General features: G+C 35.0%; 1 protein-coding gene across 1 annotated transcript in view; it reads left to right on the plus strand.

Annotated features, from left to right (window-relative positions):
- Positions 1–24,526, plus strand: part of CWF19L2 (CWF19 like cell cycle control factor 2) — a 98,998-nt gene that overhangs the window by 55,938 nt on the left and 18,534 nt on the right. Inside the window, exons 11-13 of the mRNA XM_088791475.1 lie at positions 3,755–3,871; positions 5,507–5,644; positions 23,093–23,305. Coding sequence (XP_088647601.1) covers positions 3,755–3,871; positions 5,507–5,644; positions 23,093–23,305 — 468 coding nt within the window. The remainder of the gene's footprint in view (positions 1–3,754; positions 3,872–5,506; positions 5,645–23,092; positions 23,306–24,526) is intronic.

Raw genomic sequence — 24,526 nt, forward strand, 5'->3', positions numbered from 1 at the left:
CCTTTCCAGACCTTTATTGGATCCTGGAGGCAGCCACTTTTAGTTCTTATCTGTGTCTTCTGGCTTTACTTCTCTATTTCTAAGCAAAGTTATCTTTTGAGTCTGTAAATAGACACTATTAAGCCAAATTATATTATGATTTCTTGTCATCTATGTTAAAAAAATTGTTCTTAATTAGCATTAATATTTACTTTGGTTTTTTTGTTGGTTGGTTTTTTTGGTTTGTTTTATTTTCTTTGGCCTGCAGGCCTTAGTTTGTTGACCTTGATATCAATTCTTAAATAAGCTCCGTATTCTGTATTAATGTAGTACCAAATACAGAAGTTACTTAATATTTCAAGTCTTCTCAATATTTCTGTCTTGGGTACCCAAAGTGGGAAAATGTAGTGTCCTTTGTATTGGCATGCCTGAACAACAGAAAATAGAAAAACTGGAGAAAAAGAAAGTAGAAGTGGTTCAGCTTTGGGAGTATAATTTATCTGTCTGAGGCACCAACTTAAGTTCATTTATCAAGCATCTATTGAGTACCCACTGTTTTTTGATACTGTGCCAGGTACAATAGATACCAAGCATATATATAGCTTGGTCTTTGGACTAGAAAATTAGCAAAGACAGATAATTTGTAAATAGACAAATAGTTACTTAAAAGATTATGGTCTAGCAATATATATATATATATATATATATATATATATATATATATATATATGACTAAAATTATTTAGGAAGTAAAATGTACAGTAAATTAGCAAAAAGTATGAAGAGCTAGAAAAAAAATGAATTTGAAGAGGGCTTTATATTTGAAGTTGTAAGCCTGGTGTACTATCTTTAGATGCTTGGCCTTTATTCTACTTTCTAATACTGTGTTTGCCAGACTGTAATGTAGGATCAGAGTGGCTTTTTTGTTGTTTTTTTTCTTTAATTTTTCAATCCATCATGGACTAACAGTTTTGTAAAACAAAAATTATAGGAAAAAATGAAATAAATATAAAACATGGATCCACATTTTATTTAGATTAAACCAACATAAGATTACTTTTTGTTTTTTGCTTTTAATGAGTGGTTTTATTCACACCCTGTGCCTGTTTTCATCCAGGTAGCCCCAGGACCATTTTAATATCTTGTCTCTACCACTTAACTTTCAAAGGGATTACTCAGTGACCATGATGTCACTCCCAAATGACTAGGTTAAATATAGTAAGGACAACTCACATTAAAATAGCTTGGTGACCACTCACTCACACTAGTGTGTATGGGGGTAGGGGGCCCTCCATTCTTTAATTTCCCTGAGAAACCAGCATATTTCTGTTTCAACCAATACAAGGTGGAATCGCCTGAATCATTCAGAATGAGCCCTATTCCAAGCTTTCTCCTCAATGGGCCATCTCCACATAGGGAATCAAACGATTTCTGAATCCCAACATCTGTCAGATTTAGCCCAGAAGGCAGGTGGTCTCTATCTTAAGGCTTAAGGTTCCCCTGTTTTAAAGACATTACTTAGGCTTCTGATAATAGGACAGATGTGTAAAGAGAAGCAAGCGAACTATAAAAGCATATAATGTTCTATCCCCTCACTGTGAACTTACTGACACACACACACCCCTCCCAGTGTTGACCACTGAGAGCAATGAATAGCCCATGCCTGCCCATGGAGCATATGCTCTATATTTTTAACACACTTCTTTTGAAATCTACTTTTTCCCACTCTCGCCTCTATCTATATATCTATATCTATACATATACAAATATCTGTGTATCTACGAGTATATATATGTGTCTGTGTCTATCTATATCTTTGTCTCTATCTCTATCTTTATTTCTCTTTCATTCCTTTCCTCTTCCCTTTCTGTCTGCCCCCCTTTTCCTCACAAAAGACCTACATAGGCAAGGGGCAAAACAATCTGTAATCTGTGGTAAGCTTTACAATATAGGCTGAAAGCAACATTTTCAAAATGTACATTTCCTGCTCATGCCCAGAGGGGTGAGAGCACACTTCTGTGGTGTGGGATAGGTAGGCTGTCCACCGCAATCACTCAGGCTGCTAGCAGCTCCTGGCCTGGGGTCTCAGCTCCTCTGTAGGACTGTCTCTTACTAGGTTGGGGGGAGGGGATTCATGAGTGAGGGCCTCCTGGAATGTCACCAGTGTTAGAGCTGACAGTGAGAGGATTGAAGGGCGAGCCCTGCCTTGACAGGTGGCCTATCCCAAGTACAGAAAATACAGTGCAGGGCATGAAGAAAGGAAAAGGATGAAAGGAAGCAGTTAGGAAACAGCAAGATTACTCTTTAAGATTGTTATGAAAGTTTTTAAACGCTCTTTTTTGTGCTTAACTCATCATGGGTTGGGAACAAATATTTATGACTGGTAATTCTCAGATTGGCACTGGTCTGTGGGTCACATGTTGAGTGGTGTTGATTTTCTAGATGATACGGGGTCTCTTTAGGTTCTTCAGCAAAGAAGGACATAATTTGTGTTTAACATAATGAGTTTTTTGACAATATGAGTGATAATTAGGTTTCAGGCTGGAAAAATGGAATCATCAGCATTGAAGGGTAGCTTGAAATGGAGGGGAAAGTGAAACTGACTGTCTTTATACTGATCATGTGGAGAATAATTCTTTCAATAGGCTATAAGCTTTTTATAGGGAGAGACTATATTTCTTTAGTTACTACATAAGGTGGGCACTTTAAAAAATAATGAGTGAATGAATGAATGAGTCAGGAGGTGAGGCTTAACCAGGAAAGTAGGGTATTTAAAATAGGAAAAAGAAGACTTTCAGGCTGAGAATATAAAAAACAGAATCAAATGCTTTCAAATCAAGGAAGGTGATAGTAATTTGAAATTCCTTAGATCAGCTTTAGCAATATGATAAACTTAGAAGCCAGATTATAGTGTTTTGACCATCTCTATTATCCGATAAGAGAGTGGATAGACATACCCCTTAAAATATGATAATTAATTGAAGAAAAGTATTGATAATCTTTACCATCCACTTAGTATTGTGTGTGAATGTAAGATCAATAATTGATATTTTTAAAAATTTTATTTCAACAAGGGAACCAAATCTAGTAAATGGAATTAATTTTTAATAATTGATTCTACTTTGAGAAGAAAATTGAAATGTGAATAATTTGCTTGGTCTTGTTTCAAATTGATTTTTAATAAGGTAATTATCTAATATTCTTTATGTGATTCTTTATTAGTATCTTTCCAATAACATTCTATTTTCATCATAGAATAAAGTTTACTGTTATTCTACACTGTACTGGGTGTATGTATGTATGTGTGTGTGTGTGTATATATATACATATATACTTATATATGTATATATACTTATATATGTATATATACACACACACTCACATATATATGTATATGTATATATATATATATATATATATATTTGGCTAAAAATATGTAGAAAAAAAGATGTCTGTTTGAATATTGGTTCTTTGTCGTCTTTTAACATTGTCTAGATGAAAAAAACAACTTTATTTGAAGTTTGCTGCTATGACTGCTTAAGAAAAAAGCAACAATAAAATAAACTGGCTACTTTTCCTCACCTTTTCCCTGAAAAGATTAAGGTCATTTGACATTATAGTGGGTAATGAAAGTCCAGGGGACTTAAGATAATCCATAATATTATGTGAAAGCTAGAATCATTTTTATACTTTTTTTCTTGTTAGTAAATATAAGCATTTAACACTATTCACAATAATTTCAAAAGTTATTTCTAAATTCTAAATCTTCCCATAGAATGAAGACCAGCAAGAAGTGATTCTTGTCAGAACAGATCAGTCTGGAAGAGTATGGCCTGTGAACACACCGGGGAAACCTCTAGAATCTAAAGGAGGAAGAAGGAAGAGACAGATGGTATGTTTAACATATGTTTTTATTTATTCAGAATTCCTTTATCCCCCCCTGGGGCTTTTTTTGCATCAGACGATTTCAAAATACTCTCTGGAACCTTTGTATAATACAAATATTAGAAGGTAGTAAAATATGTTATCACTTTATTCTTAGTTATATCCTTTTGCCTTTTATAAAATGGAATCTAATTCAACTACAGTTTTCAAATAACTATGAACATTGAATGTTTAAGGCAATTTTAATTTTGTGTACATTTCTTTGATATTGTTTCTAGTTTCTTTTTATATACTTACCATAGCTTTTATGGAAAACCTTGGTCTTTCAGACCTGTAGTCTGTGTTAGCTAATTTGAGACCTGGTGATGGAGTATCCAAATACAGTAATGTCTTCATTATGCAGTTGCTGTGATCCTTTATAAACCTAATTTTCTTTTCCATCTTCCAGCTCTAGCAATTAGTTTTTAACATTACCTTGAGGCTCTTGAGATGACAAAAACAATGTAGTCAGTTTTCCCAAGTTAAGTTTTTGTTTTAAATTTGAAAGATCATACAAGTGGTAATTGGGTACACAAAAGACTTGTTCATTTAGAATTTTTCTGTCAAATGTTTATTATTTGCCTGTTGAGTGGCTATGCTGCTAGAGGTAGTAATTAACTCATTCAGCAAATAGAGGTGGGATAGATACCTCTTATAATGAAATGGGAGGAATTAGGGGTTTGGATGGGTAATGTGGCGGAGAATAGTAAAGGTTTCAATGATATGAAATGACAGAACTGGCTAGGGATCCATAGACGCATTGCTAGATGGTGTCGAGGACTCTTCTTGAGTTGCCTGCTACCGAGCAAACTACGTATAGGAGTAAAGAGGGCAGACACATTCATTGAGGATTGAGGTTTGCGTTTTGAGAATGATGAAGGATTAAGAGGGCCAGAATTTAAGAGTCTGGAGCCAGAGAGTGATTGAAGTCATGGAATATGAAATTTCAGCCGTTGAAGGCAGGAATAGTAATGTTGGGAAAAAGTATTGGGAACATGGTTCCAAAGAGCTCAAAGAAGTTGAAGAGTAAGTTTTATTTGCACAAGGGAATGTGAGAACAATGTTGGGGAGATTTGATTTGGAAGTAAACAAGCAACACTTTTCTTTTCCACATGTAGGTATGGGACCAACTGATGGGAAAACTCAGGATTGATTTAGATAAGAGTCAGAATATCAGCTTTGTTTCTGACAAAGCTGTTTGAAGTGGGTTGGTTAATACTTCACCTCCTGTCAGGATGCTTACTTGATCTCTGGATAACTACGGATTTCCCTCCATAGGAGTAGGGAATTTTTACTATAGGAGAAGAGCAGAGAGGAGAGAGGGGGGGATAAAACAATTCTGCCTTTTACCCCAAAGTCCGAAATCAGATAATGTCATGCCTTTATCCCCAGGGAAGAGGAAAGTAAAGGGGCAGAAAAGTCGGGCATGTTATTCTATTGGTAATTCTTCCACATGGAAGCAGGTAGGATAGGGATAAACTGGGAGGAAAGATTGTGATACATAGTGGGATTTGTACAATTAATATCAGGTTTATAGGTAATTCTTTAAAATACTTCAGAAACTCATGATTTTATTAAATTAATAATGTTCATTTTGTCATAGGCTTCAACCCATGAGGAAAAAGAAAGGGTTCGATACTTTCATGATGATGATAATCTAAGTCTGAATGATTTAGTCAAGAACGAGAAGATGGGAACAGCAGAAAATCAAAACAAACTTTTTATGAGAATGGCATCTAAGGTAAGATATATTCATTCCTAGGATACCTCTGAATTTTGCGAAGCTGGTTACTCAGTCTAGCAGTGATTTACTTTTCAGACAGAGCTGGTTCTTTCTAATCTTGATTTATTTTATTAAAACCTGTGTAAGACATATTAGAAGCATGTATTTTGGAGTTGATTGATTGGGGAATATACATTTAAGATTTACTTGGGAAATATACATTTAAGATTTAGTTTGTTTTTAAATATGGTCTCTGTTTTATTTTTTTAATATATTCCATGAAAAAGTTAATTGTATATTTGATCTACCATGAAAGGGAAAGTTTTGAGTCAGAGTTTAATGTTGACAACCTGCTGCTAGTTAGGTTATCTATCAGTCTGTTTTGTTTGAATGTTCCTCCAGTTCTTCATAATTATGCCACAGGGATATGTGGAGTAATCGATTGTAGACTATAGTGGAGATATCTTGGAATAATCTTGTCTATTTATATGAAAATTTTGTATGTTTCGTTTATATAAAAATGTATATTAATACATTATTATTGGTAGTAGGATGAATTTTTGTTTTAAATAGCATTCTTTGTTGCAGTCTCTTTCATTGCAGTCCTTTCCAAACACCACCATTAAACTTTTTTAATAAAAGAGATACGTTTAAACTTAGCTCTATTACAGGGTTTGACCGCACTGAAAAATTCAGCTCACTGCTAGTATTTTCAAATAAAATTTTATTGAAACACAACAATGCACATTTGTTTACATATTGTCTAAAATTGTTTATGCTCTATAATGGCCAGGTTGAATAGTTGTGACAGAGACTGTAATAGCCCACAAAGCTGAAATATTTACTGTCTGTGCCTTTACAGAAAATATTTGCCTGTCCCGGCTTTACTTTTTGATGACAGGAGTTGGAACTGGGTATCTGAGGCACAGGAGGGAGGCTTTTTACTGTAACTTTTCAGACTTTTAAAAAAAACTATGCGAACATAATACCTGGTGAAAAAATTAATGAAAACTAGAATAAAGGTAACCAAGGTATCTGTGTGTATATCTGTGTGTTGGGGGGAGTAAACAAATTTGGATTGAAATAGAAATAGAAATTCTTTCCATCACCAAGAATTGTATGGGATCTTAAATTTTAGCCCATGGGGATCATTTTCCTTCTTTTTATTTGGGGGGAAATACTAGAAATCTCCTAGGATCTGGAAACAAAACTTTTGTTTTTGTTTTAAATGATGGGAGGCCATTTGAAGGTTTTTAGTTGGACAGTGTCATGATGGGGTTTATGTTTTGTAGTTGTCCCACAGTTCCTGTATATTCTGTTTTGTTTTTTTGTAGTCTGTGTTCTCTCTGCTTTTCATCTATGGAATTTTCTATTGTCATGTCCTCAAGCTCAGAGATTCCTTCCTCAGCGGTGTCCATTTTACTGATAAATCCGTCAAAGGCATACTTCATTTCTGTTAGTGTTTTGATCTCTAGCGTTTCTTTTTTTGTTCTTTCTTTTTGGTTCTCTGCTTGTGTGATCTATCTATTCTTGGAGAGCATGTGCCCCTGGACTGAACTTCACCGGTATTTCTCAGTTTTCCCCATGCTTAGTTGGGATAGGATGGCTAGGTGGGCCTGGAGTTGGGTGTTTCCCTTCTTTCAGGTAGGTTGTACTCTGATAAAACCCCAGCAGGCTAAGCTCTAGTAAAGTAGTTTCTACTGAGGCAGGCCTTGTTAAGAACAGAATGCTCTGGTGTATTTCACAGTGGTTCCTTTTCCCCTGGAAGCAGGAGAATGTTTTTTTCTGATCTTTACTCTGAGTACCTGGTAGAGATCCTAGAGGTAAAACTCAGGAAAGTATGGGGGGGATCCCCTATGATTGGGTCCCCCTGGCAATTTTTAACTCTCTGACTTGTCTTACACTGAGCATCCAGCAGTTTGTTGCTTACTACTTATGTTTTCCTACCCCAGTAGAACCTCTGGTTTCTGCACAGATAAATTGTACCCATCTTCCTGTCTCTCTGACTTTTGAGATAGTCACTTCCTGATGGATCTAAGAAGAGATGTTGATTTTTCCGTTTTTCAGCTTTGTACTTGTTGGGACAGTGGCTACTGCTCAGCCCCTTAAACTCCAGACCGGAAACCACTGGTTCATGCTTTGAAAAGGTGTTTCTGGAGAAGGTAATGTAGAGAGGGAGGAGTTGAAGCAAGGCAGTCAGGAGGGTGTTGGATTAATTCAGACAGAGTATTAGATTAGGTTGGTAAACTGGTAAGAAGTTTTAGGATTTGAAGCAATACTGGTGCCATTTACTTAAATAGGAAAAACTTTGCAAGGGGACAGATTTTTCAGGAGGTAGGAGATCAAGAATACTGTTATGGTCATGTAAGTATTAAATGCCTATTAGACATTCACATGGTAGTGTGGAGTGACTGCCTGTGGGGTTTTGGGTAGATGTTGGTTCTCCCATATATATTTGGATGCTGTTAAGATTTAAATGTATTTAAAACCATGGGACTTAAAAAGTTATTAATGAGGAGAATCTGAAGACCGAGCACTGCCTGGAAGAGGATAAAAAGGATTTAACAAATGAGAATGAGAAGGTGCAGCCAGTGAGGTAGAAAGAAAACAGTGTCATGTTTCAGAAATCAGAGAAGACAGGAAGGAGATTGTGAATAACTTTATCAGCTGCTTCTGAGAGGTAAAAGGCATCCATTTTAGAAAAGAAGAAATAAAATTTTCTCTGCTGATGATATAAATTGGTATATAGAAAATCCTAAATACTCCATCAAAAAAGTTGTTAGAACTAATAAACAATTGAGTAAAATTTCAGGATACGAAATCAGCATACAAAAGTCAGTTATATTTGTATACACTAAGTGAACTATCTTGAATAGAAATAAAACAATCCTATTTACAATAACATGAAGAACAAGAAAATACTTAGGAAGGAACACATTTAACCACGGAGGTGAAAGATTTATACATTGACAATTGTGAGACATTGATGGAAGAAATTTAAGACAGAAATAAATGGAAAGAAATCCTATGTCATAAAATTTCCATACTACCCAAAGCTATCTATAGATTCAGTGCAATCACTATTAAAATTCCATTGGCATTTTTCACGGAAATAGTCAAAACAATTCTAAAATTTGTATGGGACCACAAAAGACCCCAAATAGCCAAAAAAATCTTGAAAAAGCTGGAGGCATAATACTTTCTGATTTTAAACTATATTACAAAGCTTTAGTAATCAAAACAGTATGGTACTGGCATAAACACAGATGTATAGACCAATGGAACTGAATAGGGGCCCTAGATGTAAATATATATGCTGCATATATGGTCAACTAGTATTTTACAGAGGAGCCAAGAATACTGAACAGGAAAAGGATAATTACTCTTCAATAGTTGGTATTAAGCAAACTGGATATTCACATGCAAAAGAATGAAGTTGGACGTCTATCTTATACTTATCACAAAAATTAACTTGAAATGGATTAAGGACTTAAATGTAAAACCTGAAACTGTAGGACTTCTAGAAGAAAACGTAGGGAAAGCTCCTTGATGTTGGTCTTGGCAATAATTTTTTTCTATATGACACAAAGACACAGACAACAAAAACAAAAATCAACAAGTGAGACTACATCAAACTAAAAAGCTTCTGCACAGCAAAAAAAACAATTAACAAAATGAAAAGGCAATCTATTGGATGAGAGAAATTATTTGCAAGGCATCTCTCTGATAAGGGAGCTACATATAAACAACTCATATAACTCAATAGCAAAAACCCAGATCCAATTTAAAATTGGCAGAGGTCTTGAATAGACAAATTTTTGTAAACATGATATACAGATGTCCAACAAGTACATGAAAAGATGCTCAACATCAATATTCATCAGGGAAATACAAATCAAAACCACAGTGAGATACCGCTTCACACCTGTTAGAATGTCTGTTATCAAAAAGAGAAGAGATCACAAATGCTGGTGAAGATACGTACAAAAAGGAACCCTGGTGCACTGTTGGTGTGAATGTAAATTGATACAACCACTATGGAAAACAGTATGGAGTTTCCGCAAAAAATTAAAAATAAAACTACCACATGATCCAGCAGTTCTACTTCTTGGTATACATCCAAAGAAGATAAAACACTTATCTCGAAGACATCTCCACCCCGATATTTATTGCAGCATTATTCACAATAGCCAAGACATGGAAATAACCTAAGTGTCCATCAGTGGATGAATGGATAAAGAAAATGTGGTGGGGGGATATATATGAATATTAACCATTAAAAAAAACAAGGAAATCCTGCTATTTGTGACAACAATGATTGACCTTGAAGGCATTATGATAAGTGAAATAAGTCATTTTCCACTTAAGAGAAATACATTCATTTTTTTACACTACTCATAAGTAGTTTTTATATGATTTAGATACTCCCTAATAATTTTTGGCAGAAATCAGCCAGAACTGATAGCAATAAGTAAACCTACAAATTGGACAAACTTTGGAATTACAACTGATAGACATAAAATTCAGATTTTACAAAAAGCATTGACTGAGCAACTTACGCACTGTTGAATTTGTAATCATGTGATATTAAGATTTTCAAAAGGCTGTTGTTTTATTCTGAGCAAATTTTCTTTGTGTTATTTAATGGAGATGTTAATTTGGTTGTAGCAGCTAAGGAAATGCTGTAAGTGCCATCCCATTTCCCCTCCTGCAGTCAACTTTATCTTGTCTTCTCTTTTATTTTTGGCTGAAGATTGATTTGTGTGTGATAGCAGAAGGAAGAGGGTTGGTTGGCTTGAGTCATATTAGGTAATTTCTTATAGAAAACATAAACACTTTTTAAATTTTAATTCATGAAATAATACCTGTCTCTACCTGTATGTGGTAGAGCTAATGGAGTTAACAGATTACTACAGAAATGCTGATTTGGCATTTTGATTTTTGTTCACTATGGCTAATAATCAAAGTAGCAGTTTGTTTTGTATATTTAATAACTAAAATCAGCTCTGCTAAAAATTTGAAGTAATGTTCAAAGTTTATAAAAACCAAAGTATTTGGAATATTAATCATTTCTATTAATCATTCCTGTGCTTAATCCCTATACTCTTAAAGGTTTATGAACTGATGTAGCTGTTACTGCATTTTTAGAGATAGTACTATCATTGGTATATAGTTTAGATGTTAAATATTCTCATGAAGAGACCACAAGAGCTCATTATTGTATACTTTTTTTTAAATTGGAGGATATTGGGGAACAGTGTGTTTTTCCAGGATGTCAAGTCATTGTTTTTCAATCTAGTTGTGGGGGGTGCAGCTCAGCTCCAAGTCACGTAGTTGTTTTTTAATCTAGTTGTGAAGGGTGCAGCTCATTGGCCCATGTGGGACTCGAACTGGCGACCTTGGTGTTATGAGCACACCTTGCTCTAACAACTGAACCAACTGGCCGCCCACCGGTGGCTCAGCTCCAAGCTCAAGCTGTTGTTTTCAATCTAGTTGTGGAAGGGCGCGCAGTTCACTGGCCCATGTGGTAATCGAACTGAGCAACCTTGTTGTGAAGAGCTTGTGCTCTAAGCAACTGAGCCATGTGGCTGCCCCCATGTTTCTTCTTTTATTAGTTAAAAGTCCTTATTAGTCTACGATAGAAGTTGGCAAACCTTTTCTCTAAAGGGCTAGGTAGAAAATATTTTCAACTTTCTGTTGCCACTACCAGCTCTGCTATTGTGGCATAAAAGAAGCTGTAGGCGATTCGTAAATAAATGGTATGGCTGTATTCCCACAAAACCTTATTTACAAAAACGGGGCTGGCCTGAGTTAGCCTATGGGCCATGGTTTGTCTGATATATCTAAATACAAATATATATATATATATATTTATATATATATATATATATATATATATATATATATATATATATATATATATATATATATATATATATATGTATTTTTAGGGCAAATGTCTTTAAATTTGGGTCCTTCCCTTACTTAGTAGTTGCCCTGAAAATGGGTCTTAAAAGGTCTTGGGAATAGTAACCAGTCAGGAATAGTTGATACAGATCAAGTTCCACTTTGTTTATTCAATCAGCCAATGTTAGTTGATTGTATTTAGTGTGTGAGGTGTTCTACAGGGGATATACACTGGCACTTTAGGAAGACATGGTCCTTGTCTTAAGGAAGCTCGTAGTCTAGTGAGGAAAAAGAAGCATTCAGTAAATAATTATGAGAAACGAATCCAGTAATTATGGATGTGCAAATTGCTTTGAAAGACAAGTGGAAAGTCTTTTGAGAACAACACCAGGGTGTCCTAACCTAAACTGGGAAGAAGGAAATATTTCAGGTTGGACAGCAAATTTTATACAACTTCTAGTCCATATTCAATTCTACCCTTTGTGTTATATTTATTTGTTTATTTATTTCATTTTTACTGACTGTCCTTTTTTTGTAGTTCTGAAATTCAGATTATGTTCACTTTCTTTCCAGTTGTATTTTACCATTAAATCTTAATACCATTTCTTTCTTATAACCAGGTTAAGAAAGGTATCTCATGCCAAGTATAAACTTGATTTTGTTTTTATAATCGGATAGGGAAAATATGGTTGTTGGTTTTTTTATTCTTTCTGTATTTTTCATTATTTTTCTGAGTATTTACTACATAATTAAAGGAAAAGGGGAAAAATAAAAAATATCCTTACAAAGAAGAGCATGTGCATCTAGCATCAGACTGTGTGTATTTTAGAATATGGATGAGTGTATTTATTATGATTTCTTAGAAGAAAATAGGTACATGGTTTTTGGAAGTTTCTTCAAAATCATAGAACTAAAGAATATTAAGATCTAGGAAAGGACTTTAATAGTCTCGCTTAACCTTTAACATTTTACTAACGATGAAACTAAGACGCTAAGAGAATTAATTGGCTTATGAAAGGCTAAGTAACTTTCCCAAGTTCCCATAGCTAAAGAGTTGCAAAAGCTAGTACCAGAAACCTCAACTTTTAACCAGCATTTTTCATTAAACAGAACTGCCTTTCAAATGACTCAGGTTAATGGGATAGTTATTGATTGTTGCCTAAATTTAATTGTCTTTGTACAATTTCCATGTGTCATTTGTTGGTATTTGGGAATAAGTGGCGTGTGCTTTGCTCTTTCTTAAAATACATTCTATTGACTCCAACATTCTTTAAATATAAACTCCCCCGTTTAAAATCTAAGACGTCAGTGTTTCCTTGGTAACGTAGACTTAGGCACATCTTCAGGAGAGCTATATACATCTTTCCTCATTAATTTTGTTAGCACTGGTGGGCAGTAATTTTATACTTTTTGTACTGATAGTGTGTTAAAAATGGACTGGAGAGGAAGGAAAATGGAAGGTACGAGAGAAGAATAGGGAGAAAAAGAATCAAAGTAATTAGGGTTTTACCTTAAATCATAAAGAAAACAAGATGATTTCCTTTTCTAGTAAAAGATGCTTGTGTTTCTATTGATAGTTTTGTTTTTTCTGATTTTGTGACACTCAAGGCTTGATATATTTTCTGATGCAAGTCTTTAAAATACAAAGTGCATATTTCCATAATGTGTACTAGAACCTAAGTCCTTTATTTTTTATTTTCAGTAAACTGTAATATTAATAACAAATGTTAAGAGATTAAGCAACATACCTTTCTTAAAGGCATGATTAGAAGGAAGTAAGGAATGTCAAAATTGCCAACACATTGCAACACCCTTTCAGTTGTTTCAGTTCCCGTGGTAGCCATTTCCATTTTCATAGGCTTTCATTCATATGGGGTGAAATCAGCGTTGGAAAAGGCTAATCTAAGAGTGTGAAATTATGTATATTTTCCTGTGACAATCTTTAAAGAAAATTTGAAATTTAGTTTCATAAAATGATAGAAGTGATATTTCGCTTTTACGTGGAACTGAATAAAATAAATTTTGATTTAGTTTGTTCATTCCCTAAAAGATAGGTTTGAATCCAGTCTAAACTGCGTAATGAACTATTTTTTGTTTCTCTGAACATCAGTTAGGGGTGGGACCACCAGAAAAGTAATTTATTTAATATATTTTAGTTCAGGTGTCATTTACTTTTTTTTATGGTAAAATATACATAACATAAAATTTAACATTGTAACCATTTTTAACTGTGCAATTGAGTGACATGTGAAGTACTTTCATGATGGTATGGTGAGAGGGATAGTCAGATGACAGGGTGAGTTTCCTGGAATATGTGGTTGATTGTGGAATATGTGGGAGTACACAGAATCAAGAATTATATATATATTGTTTTAAATTTCAAAAGTGATATTTTGGGAAGCTCAAATGCTTAACAAATAGCCTGATGAATATATACGGGGGGGGGGGGAGTTGCTAAAAAATGTATACACATGACTTGTATTCATCTTTTGTTATTGGTATATATTGACTATTACAATTTTAATACAGTTTTTCCTTTCTTAAAATATGTATACATTTTTTGGCACCCTCTGTGTTAACTATTAAGTTGCCTGAATAAAATTAACAAAGTTTTTATAGCACCTTTTTAAAAAAATAAACATTTGTCGGTAATCCATGCCTTAATTTGAATATCAAATATATAGAATTAAACATAAGCCGGTACCATATTGGAGAATATTCTTCAGTTCTTTCCGTAATTCCTATTGTCCCTCTTCCAACTAAGACGTTAGAGAGGGATTAAGTTATTTATGCCTTAATGTAATATGTATGAACCAATAAAGCTATAGATGGAAACACTGGAAAAGTAAACTTAAATAGTGATTTTTTCAAAAAGTGAATAAACCTTGTTGAAATGTCTTCTTAAAGGTAGTATACAGGAATGTTAAATTATCTGTACAGCAAAACAAGCATGACAGAGATACTTATAATGTTCCCGGGTCTTTTATACATGGAAATACTCTAATGAAAAACTATGCGAGTTATTTGTAAAAGCTAACATTAAAGTTTAGTTTTATTTATGTAGATAGTTAGAGAATGTGGAATTAAAAATGGCCCTGGAGTTTTGCTTATTGATATGTCAAATCTCTTATGCTTCTCATGGCATCAGAAATACCTACTTTCGTTTTCAGTGTTTACGATGAGGTTTTCTTCTGTGATTCAACATCAGTGATTTTTCGTAGGGCATAATAATTTGTGTACGTGTTTTTTTTCTTCTGTGAAGAAAACAATTACTTATGAGAAAGAGTGACTCATTCTTGTGCCATAAAAACTTACATTTCTAATAAGTTCATTTTAATTCCCAGGTGTTTTGTGAAGAACAAAGATAACAAGTAAGAAATTAACTTTGGGACTTAAACCACCTGGAAGTGAATGATTTGTTATGTTATCTCATAATATTTTAATATGCTTTGATGGAAATCCATTGGTTTTTATTGTCTTGCTCTTTTTGTAGTAGCTAAAATTATGATCTATTTTGGCATATCTGTTTAGCTGCTGACTTTCTGTCATTGCAGTGGTACATGATTTAACAGGAGAGTAATTTTTAGAAATAGAGTTTTTCAGCTGAGAGTTGCTGTAGTAAGATGTATTTCATTTGAGATTTTTCTCTCAACTAAATTTAATCATCCGTAGGCAGTGCATCAAAAGACTGACTTTGTTGTATGCTTATCTGGTAATTATATGAATAACTGAACCATGGGTATATTTTTAGTCATTTCATAAAGCTGATACTTGAAAACTAGGTGATATTGATGCTAGTTCTTTATGAACTATGAGGGTTTTAATTATCTGTGTAAGAGTTAGGTAATATGGTACTTCCCATAGTGTGAATGTCTAAGGTGAAGCCAAAACCACAGTTTAGTTATATTGTCTTAATACATCATTTGCTCTTCTTGGTCTTTGCCAGTGGCTTTAGTTCTACTTTGAAAAATAATTCCGTGTTAGTCTTTGGGTTTTAAACAATCTTAAGTCATTTTGAAAATGTATAGAATTAGTTTCCTTATTTTATTCCTCTAACAAATTATAGTGAATATTTTAGTATCATAATAATGCAATATGCAAATGATAATTAGTAGTAGAAGAAACAGCATTCAAAAAGTTACTTCTAGCTAGGATGTCATTGTAGACCAGAAAAAGACAAGCATATGAATCCTTTTTTCCCCCATGATTTGTCATGGTTTTAAAATATAGCATTCTTTGTCTCTTCTCTTGATGCTAATCAAATGTTTATAAACTGTAGGCTACCTTTTCTATTTTTACTCTAAATATAAGAACTATTTATTGATTACCTGGAGAGGGCCTTAGGGGCCTTATTTTTTTTATTACATGTAATTCTAATGTACTTGATTATCCAGTTTTAGACCAGAAGTATAATAAAAGCTGAAAATTAGAAGTGGGGAAACAGACTACCGCAAGGAAAAATGCTGACAGCAGTGAGAACTGACAGGTGACTTAGTGTGTCGACAGGCAAAAATAACTCTCCAGATAAATCCATAAGAAAAACGGTTTATTCGCGGAAAAAGGGTGTGGGGACAGAGTCCCAGAGAGCAGTTTCCAGGCTCTCGGCCTCACGTGGGGAGGTGCTGGCTCAGGTAGTGAATGACCATCGACTGTGATTGGTTGGCCATCAGTTATAACCGGTTAGCCAATTGGCTACTGATGTAACTACGGGGCTGCATTGATTGGTTGGCTGGTTGGCAGGCAGAGAAGTGAATGGCAGACTGCGTATCATGTGGCTACTACTGCGTGTGTCTCGCCAGGCCGCCAGAGAGAATATAGTGTTATGACTTCCCTATCTATGGCTCCGTGGGTGTTCCTTTTTGGCCTCACCATGTCCTGCATTCTTATGTGGGGAGTGGCTCTTATGTGGGGACCAGAGGCTCCGCAGGCTGCCCCTCACAACTAAAGGAAAAAGAAACAAAAAACCACCAAAGCAGTGCAGGAATGCACACCCCCAACTCGGAGCTTGAGCTCCAACAGGCTCCCACATGAAGAAGGAAAATAATGGCCTGGTTCTAAGATGGCTGTTCTATTTATTAGCATCCCGCCCCCTGAAGTTACCACAAAGTTCAACAGGAAGTCAGGGCTAGAGAGTCAACCGGGGGGGGGGGGGGGGCCCAGCTCCACCCACAGTCCTCCCAGCTCCATGGTTAAGCATTCCAAGATGTCAGTTCACTTTTATCAGTGCAAAGAAAGCAAAGAATATAGAGAGCAAAGAATGAGATGGAAAAATGGAGAGAAATAACTAAAAAAAATCATTGTCATCTTGGTTGATATAGCTTGCAGAGAAGCAACCAGCCCTGCAGAGGGCCATTCTGGAATTATGACACATTATAGTAATAGTCCCAATAATTATCCTGTGTTATCAGAGAAAGATTAAGTTTCATATATTATGTTTTAAAAGGCAGGAAAGTATATAACACTGGACATTTCCTTTCAAAGTGACTACAATAAGAAATGCTTTTATACTTAAGTGGTATACTAAGTATACTAGTAGTAATTTCCTTAACTACTTGGAAATTTGGCTGTTCAGAAAGACTTATTCTCCCAGTTTACAATAATAGTTGTATTCTAAATATCAGTCATAATTTGACATCTCCCATATTATTATCAATTATCAATCACTATTTAATAAAATCCTGCCTTTTTCTTCTCTTCTCTTGACAATATATTTAAGAGGTCTAGCTTTTGACTGTGATATGTGTTCCAAAGGAATGTTTAAAACAAGAATCTTTAGTGTGCTTGAATACTTAAATTCTGATTTGGAAGAGTTGTTGGAAAGGGAAACAAAGGCCAATAATAAAAGATAAAAAGGAGAAGTTATGAGTGGCATATCTGAGCAGAGTATCCAGAGTGTATAGAGAGGGATTAGGGTTCAGTGCATGGACGATAGGCTTAGTTTAAACAGGAACACATATGCCCTTCTATTATAGTAGGAGGGAAAAAGTACAAGTCCTATATTTGCTGAGTGGTTTGGAGATTTGGTAGTAGGAAGATGAGGAAATTTTTGTCTGATTTTAATTTTCTCTTTGAGGCCATCTACTGAGAGTGAGAGGGGAGCTGATGGAGTGTCAAAGTTCAGTGGTAATCTTCTGAAATAGCCACTGTGGAAAATGGTTTTTTTCTAATTGTATGGAAGAGCCAGTTCAGCTTATGAGTTTATAGTGGAACCATTTGCAAAAATGAGTAACTTTTCTATAATAACGTGGCAACCAGGGCATAGGATCAGAGAAGGGAGATGACTGACTCCATTCAGATTAGAGTGTACTAAAATAGTATTATTGGATTTGGTCATTAGAGATAGTGGACCGAAGCAGAAAAGGAATGGTTTTACTTCATTATTACATTCATTTTCAACCATCATATTATATAATTGACATTTGAAATCTCTGAATTTCAGTACTGTTATATGCTATTTTTGAACAGTGGTTAATGATATTAAAAATAATATTATTTTGGGAACATTCTTGAAAAAAATATTGTACAAGCAGAGCCCCCGAACAGCTTGTTATTGCTGTTTTTAGAAGGTTAAATCTGTATCAGTCACCTTTCAATCAGAGAACCAGAACTACTAAGAGATACACAGATACAGATCTCTTACAGGGATTTGACCTTATGAAATTGTGGGAGCTCGTTAAGCAGTCACTTGAAGGCTTTTTTGTTTGCATCTGATGTTAGAGCTTGAAGTCTAAAGGGCAGGCAGTTGGGAGGGAACAATGAATGTGAAGAGGGGGAGAACAAGAACAAGCTGGAACCCAGCTATGAGCTGGAGCTGTCAAGGATGGACAGAAACACACGTCTGGGCTTGTTACCTCTGACCTTGGTGGTATGTATATCCTATAGACTAGGCCAAGAGCTTAGTGCACACATCTGGCCTGGAACGTGGTGAAGCTGAAGGAGGATAGAGGGAAAGGTAGAGCAGTTACAGACTCAGCTGTTGCCTTCTGTCAGGAGGTAAACCAGCAGATAAGTGACAATGTATGCAAGTTATAAAATGGCTGCTGCTTCATTTCTAGTCTCCAAGCCTTCTGTAAGAATCTCTCTTGTTGTCCACCCTGACCATAACACACAGAGAAGGGAGTTCTGGTAAATGTATGTCAGACTAGTCAAGTTGACAAAGTGACCACAACCCATGCCTTGTTACCTTGGCATATCTCATTAAACTATGTTTAATCTCCAAATAAAGAAAAGAACAAAGCCCTGCTTCTGTCTAACATGATACAGCTATCCCACCTAAAACCAAAAGCAGGCTAACCCTTTCCCCAGACTAGAAAATAAAGCTACTATTATTAATAATACATCTTGTGTTAGATGGTAAGGGGATGAGAGAGGGAAAGAGAAGAAAAAACATTCTTTAATATTTAAATATATATTTGCATATATATGTTCATGTAAAAATATTGAAGGGATATTATAACTATTACAATATTAATTTCTGAAACTTGTTACATGGTTTTAGCTAGTATTTACAACTGCTTTCTTCTATTACCCGGTCCATATTCCCTTTGCTCTCAGCAGCCCCTTTAGCTGCTAAAGGTCTGGACAATTTATTGGCAGTCCTGCCTTAATTGAGTTGTTGTAGTTTATCATTGACTTTAATCATAGGCCATGGGACTATTAAGAGGTGCCCTAAAAGATCTCCTACATTCAAGATATATTTCCCCTTATCTCCATTATGTAATAGCAACCCAATTTGTCCTTGACAGTCAGTATCAGTTATTGAAGCCACTACAGTAACTCCCTTCTTTGCCTTTTGATTCAGTGGAATGAAGAGCCAGAGTGGCCAGGTAGCAGTCTCAACTTCAAGTTCAATGAGTCATTGTTGTGTCCCTTGGTAGGAGTATTCCTCCCTTTGGAACTAAGACCTTTAGACCAGTAGGGCCTGAAGTCTCAGATGGGAGGTAAAAATTTGCTAGTATGTCAAAAGGGACAATAGTGAGATGGGTCACTCCGATTTTTACCCCTAGGTTCCCAGACCTGTGAATCCTGGCTGTGGGAGAGACAACATCATAGTTTGGATACTGATTTGGAATGTATATACTTCATCCTGAAAAACATTGCCCTAGCTCCACAAGATGTCACCTAGCCCCACAAGATGTCACCTAGCCAGCACTTGTAATTAAATCTGGAAAAGGCCAGTTCACTGTTCTATCCTGCCAGCTACTTCAGTATGATGGGGAACATGGTGAATTAAATGGGGATGGACCATTGTCTGGTGGTCATCTTCACCTCCTTTCCTCCAGCAATTTTTTTTTTTTTTTTCACTTTGCCACCCATTAGACTTAACACGTTGCATACGGCGGGGTTTAAATCCCTCGTGAAGATTCTCGTGATCCGTACGCAACGTGTTAATATAGTCTCCACTGTCTGTTAACAGTCTGTAAATTAAAAAATATTCTTTTTATTATACATTGTTGATTATTGTTGCCAAATATAGGAAGATGGTAGGTTAAAGGTCATAGACGAGGTGTACATGACTGATAAATTTGTAACATTTTGGATGTACTCCCAAAGAAAAGATAATGGAAAAATGCAAATAAGTAGAAGGTGTAGGATCAGGGAATTATAGTTATTGTTCTTGGATCATATTTTCTTTCAGTTTTGTCGAAGAATCATTCAGACTTAATTAGTAAGACTGTACCCTATTTAATTCAAACACTGTGAATAAAGCAGAGACGTTTGGCAACATCCATGAACATAGATATAAAGAATAGAAATGCTATCTTCCATGTACAGAAGATTGATTTGAATTGAATACATTTCCTGATCAATTGTGAACTGATTTTTAATAACAATGTTTTATAACAACATATCATAAGAAGGCACAGTTTTATATATAAAAGTTCATATTCTTCTCCTACTAATATATGTTACATAAGGTAAATACCTATTAGATACCTATGTTTTCTTGGATAAGTACCTTAACCCAATTGGGTATGTTCTAGATGAAATTTAAGATTTCTGCAAATTCTCTATTTTGCTTCAAAGTATACCCTTTCTGTATTTTAGAGGTGGGTTTCTTAAGTGAGAGAGGCTTACTATATACCATATAGCCTTCAATTTTATACTTAGATCAACCTGTGTTTGATTCCTCGTTCTGTCTCTTAATAGCTATGTGATTTTGATTGTCATTCAATCTCTCTTAGCCTCATCCTTTTAATCTGTACAAGTGAGAATGATGATTCTTCACGTTGCAGGGATATTTGGATAAGAGATTACTTAACTTAGCACATGGTTGGTCACTATTATGAAAAAGATTAGTGACCAGTTCTGATATTTTTCAAAATATAATATATTATGGTTGAGACACAGGTCTGAAGTTAAAATAAGAATTTGTAAGCTAGGGCAATTTACATAAAGAGACAAACCTGAGAGAATACACAGATATACCACGATTAAAAAGAGAAAAAGAAGATAAAAAGAAGACAAGGAAGTATGGGCAAGGAAGCTAGTGTGCTCTGAGAAATACCTAACTAATAATAATCTTTTTACCTGACTCAATAATGATATTTTAGAAATTTTCTTCTGTTTACATTTTGTTTAATTTTCTCTTTTGTGTTTCTAGTTTTTAAAGGTGGAAGTTGGCATCATTGATTTGGGTTTTTCTTGTTTCCTAATATGCTAGGTGTTAAGTGCTTTAATTGTCCCTGTGAGTACTGCTTTAACAACATCCCAATATTCTCATATGTTTTTCTTTTTTCTTTTTTTGCAGTTCAAAATACTGTCTGATTTTATTTTTTATTTTTTGTTGATGCATGGGTTATTTGAAAGTGTGCTAGTTTCCAAGTAATTGGCAATTTTTTAGATATCTTTCTGTTATGATTTCTAATTTAATTCTGTTGTGTTCAGGGCACATACCCTACATTACTTGAATCCTTTTAAATTTATTGAGACTTGTTCTATCACCAAGAATATCATCTATCTTGGTAAATATTCTCTGTGTACTTGAGCAGAATGTGTATTCTGCTGATGTTGGAGAGAATTTCTATCAATGTCAAGTCAAGTTGGTTGATAATTTGTTCAAGTTTTGTATATGCCTATTGATTTTATACTTGTTCGATCAATTTTTGAGAGAGTGTTGTTTAAATTTCTGATTATAATTGTGGATTTGTCTATTTCTCCAGCAATTCTCTCAAATTTTGCTTCATATATTTTGAAACTCTGTTATTAGGTACGTAAACTTTAGGATTGTTGTGTCCTCTTGATAGTATGACTCTTTTATCATGAAATGACCTTCTTTATCCTTCACAATACTTTTTGCTTTGAAATCTACTTTTTCTGACACAAATAGAGCCATTCCATCTTTCTTAAACTCTTTTGCAATATCTGCTAATATTCAAGCATCTTTCTATTGCTTTTTATTTGATGATAAAAGGTAGTTCTTTTTTTGGTACTTAGTAGGCCAAGTAGAACTAGTCGAATGGAAGGAAAACACAAGTTAATGAGCAATTATGATACAGTGTGGTCATCACAAGACTGTTGGGAATGTAGCACCAGAGGAGCTTGGAAGCACTGCAGCAGTTCTTTCATGGAGGTGACAACTAAATCTAAGCCTCAGACTGAAATATGAGTAGGAGTAGAATGGCAAAATTGAGGGCAGAATTGTTCAGAGAGTAATATGTGCAAAGCCTGAAGAGAACAGTACTTTTGGGGACTGAAAATAGGATGACAGGGACATAGAGTTTGCATAAGGATGTGATCGAATGTGACTGGAGAGGTCACATTGTGAAGAGATGTGTAATAATGGTGGCTCACAGTTATGCGTCCTTACTGTATCCATGCATGTGTTGTGAGGATTAAGTGAGTAACCTTGTTATAGGTAATACTGTTATGACCATTGTAAAATGGAGAAATGAGGTGTAGAGAGAGCAGAGACAGATTGAATAACTTGCCCAAGGTTATACAGACAGGCGATAGAGTTTACCACGGTCGTTCTAACTATAGAGTGTAAGCTTCGAACCGTCATACCTTTCTGTGTCTTTGATTTAGTAGGCCAAAGCAGAGCTTGCACTTGACCCTGTTCACAGTGTAGAACTCTTTGAGGATTTTAATCAGGAACATAAATAAAATTTGTGTTTTGTGTTATAAAAACATCACCCTGGCTACAGTTTATATTGGAGGTATGGAGAAGGCACCTGGAGATACGGCCGAAAAATGTTTTATGTTCTGTATAGAGTGTATGCTAATTTTAAAGTAAAAGTAGTTCTTACTTACTGTTGTTCAGTTTCCTCATCTATTAAATGGGAATGAGAACGGTCCTCTCTTCATAGGAATATAAAACAATCGAATTGCACATAGTAATTGCTCAGTAAACTTTAGCTGTGATGATGATGATGATGACGACAATGATGATGATTGATTGACACCTGAAGGTCAAGCTTAAATTTTAATCATGTTTTCTTTTTCTTTTTTTTAATGAAAGAGTTTAATCATAGAACTCAGAGATATGATTTTAGTGTGCTAGTACAATTCAATCTTAACTACTATCTTCTTCCCACTACTGTTATTTTGATTTTTCAGTTTATGGGAAAAACGGATGGAGACTATTACACTCTGGATGACATGTTTGTCTCCAGAGCAGCTGAGAGAGAACGTTTTGGTGAAGAGGAAGAGAACCAGAGGAAAAAAGCTATTGCTGAACACCGGAGGCTTGCTGCACAAATGGACAAATGTCTGTATTGTTTTGACAGCTCTCAATTTCCCAAGCACCTTATTGTTGCAATAGGTGTTAAGGTAAGAAATAGAGCATTTATTGCCCTAAGGAAGCAATTTAGTGGTCTATGTAGATTTGCCTCTTTCCTCATACTCTTACATGATGCCTGAGGAATCTTTCTTCTCTTATTCAGTGTTTCAAATATTTTTCTTTCCTAGGTTCCCATGATTCTTAGAATCTTCTTTAGAGCGAGTATAAATATTAAAATGACTTGGAGCTCACATTTTGCATGATTCTGCTCTTTAGAGAGAAAGCATTGAGTAGTGGTTAAGGCCCGGGGCTTTGGAGCCAGGCTACCTGAATTCGGATTCTGGCTCTGCCATTTACCAGCTGTGCAACCTTATTTTCATGATTGGCACTCAGTCTCAGTATTAAAATCACTTCAGAGATACTCAGTCTAAAGCAGTTTTTGCTCCTTCTCTTACTGTCTCAAAGTACCTATTTATTTCTTCGTAGTATAGCTCAAAATTTGAAGAGGTTTACTGTATTTTGTTTTGCTTGTTTATTGGGTCTCTTCCCCAATAGTCTCTAAGTTCTGCAAAGACATAGATAACTTTTATTCATCATTGTATACCAAGCATGCATGTTAACAGTCATTTATTTCAATAAATATTTGGTGATTTAATTCTTATGTTAAGTAAATCATTATTATTTATCTGATATACATAAGACTAGTTAGTCTTATGTAATTATCATGGTGAAAGTAAAGACGCTGATGTACTTGTGGAGCTTGTATTCTAGTGAAATAGTGCAGAAAATAAACTAAGTAATAATTTCCCTGATTTAAGAAAGTGTTACTACTTGTCATAAAGCAGATAAAGCAAGAAAACAGGATAAAATGATGGGAGAGTATTTTTGAGAAGGTGGTCAAGAAGGCATCCCTGGGAAGGTATTGTGTAAAGGAATGATGAGAAGGAGCAAACAACGTGAAGATATGAATGAATGATGTTTCAGGAAGGGGCATCAGTGAGTGAAAAGCCTTGAGATGGAAATGACATTGGCATTCATGAAACAGAAAGAAGACTAGCGTAGCTGGAGTGGAGTGAGGGAGGAAACTTGATTGATGAGAGAGGAAGTTGAATGAATGATTGTTAATTATAAGAAGTCATAGTTTTAGGAACATACTATACATTTTTCTTAATTAGCTTGTTTATTTTGTATATTCACTTAAGTACACATTCCTATGTATCTGAAGAATTAGTTTTTCCATTCCAACTCTAGTCTTTAGTATCTTTAGGTTG

This window comes from Rhinolophus sinicus, chromosome 14 (genome assembly GCF_057876585.1).
Source record: "Rhinolophus sinicus isolate RSI-liver-muscle chromosome 14, RSI-T2T, whole genome shotgun sequence".
In the NCBI taxonomy this organism is placed as follows: Eukaryota; Metazoa; Chordata; class Mammalia; order Chiroptera; family Rhinolophidae; genus Rhinolophus; species Rhinolophus sinicus.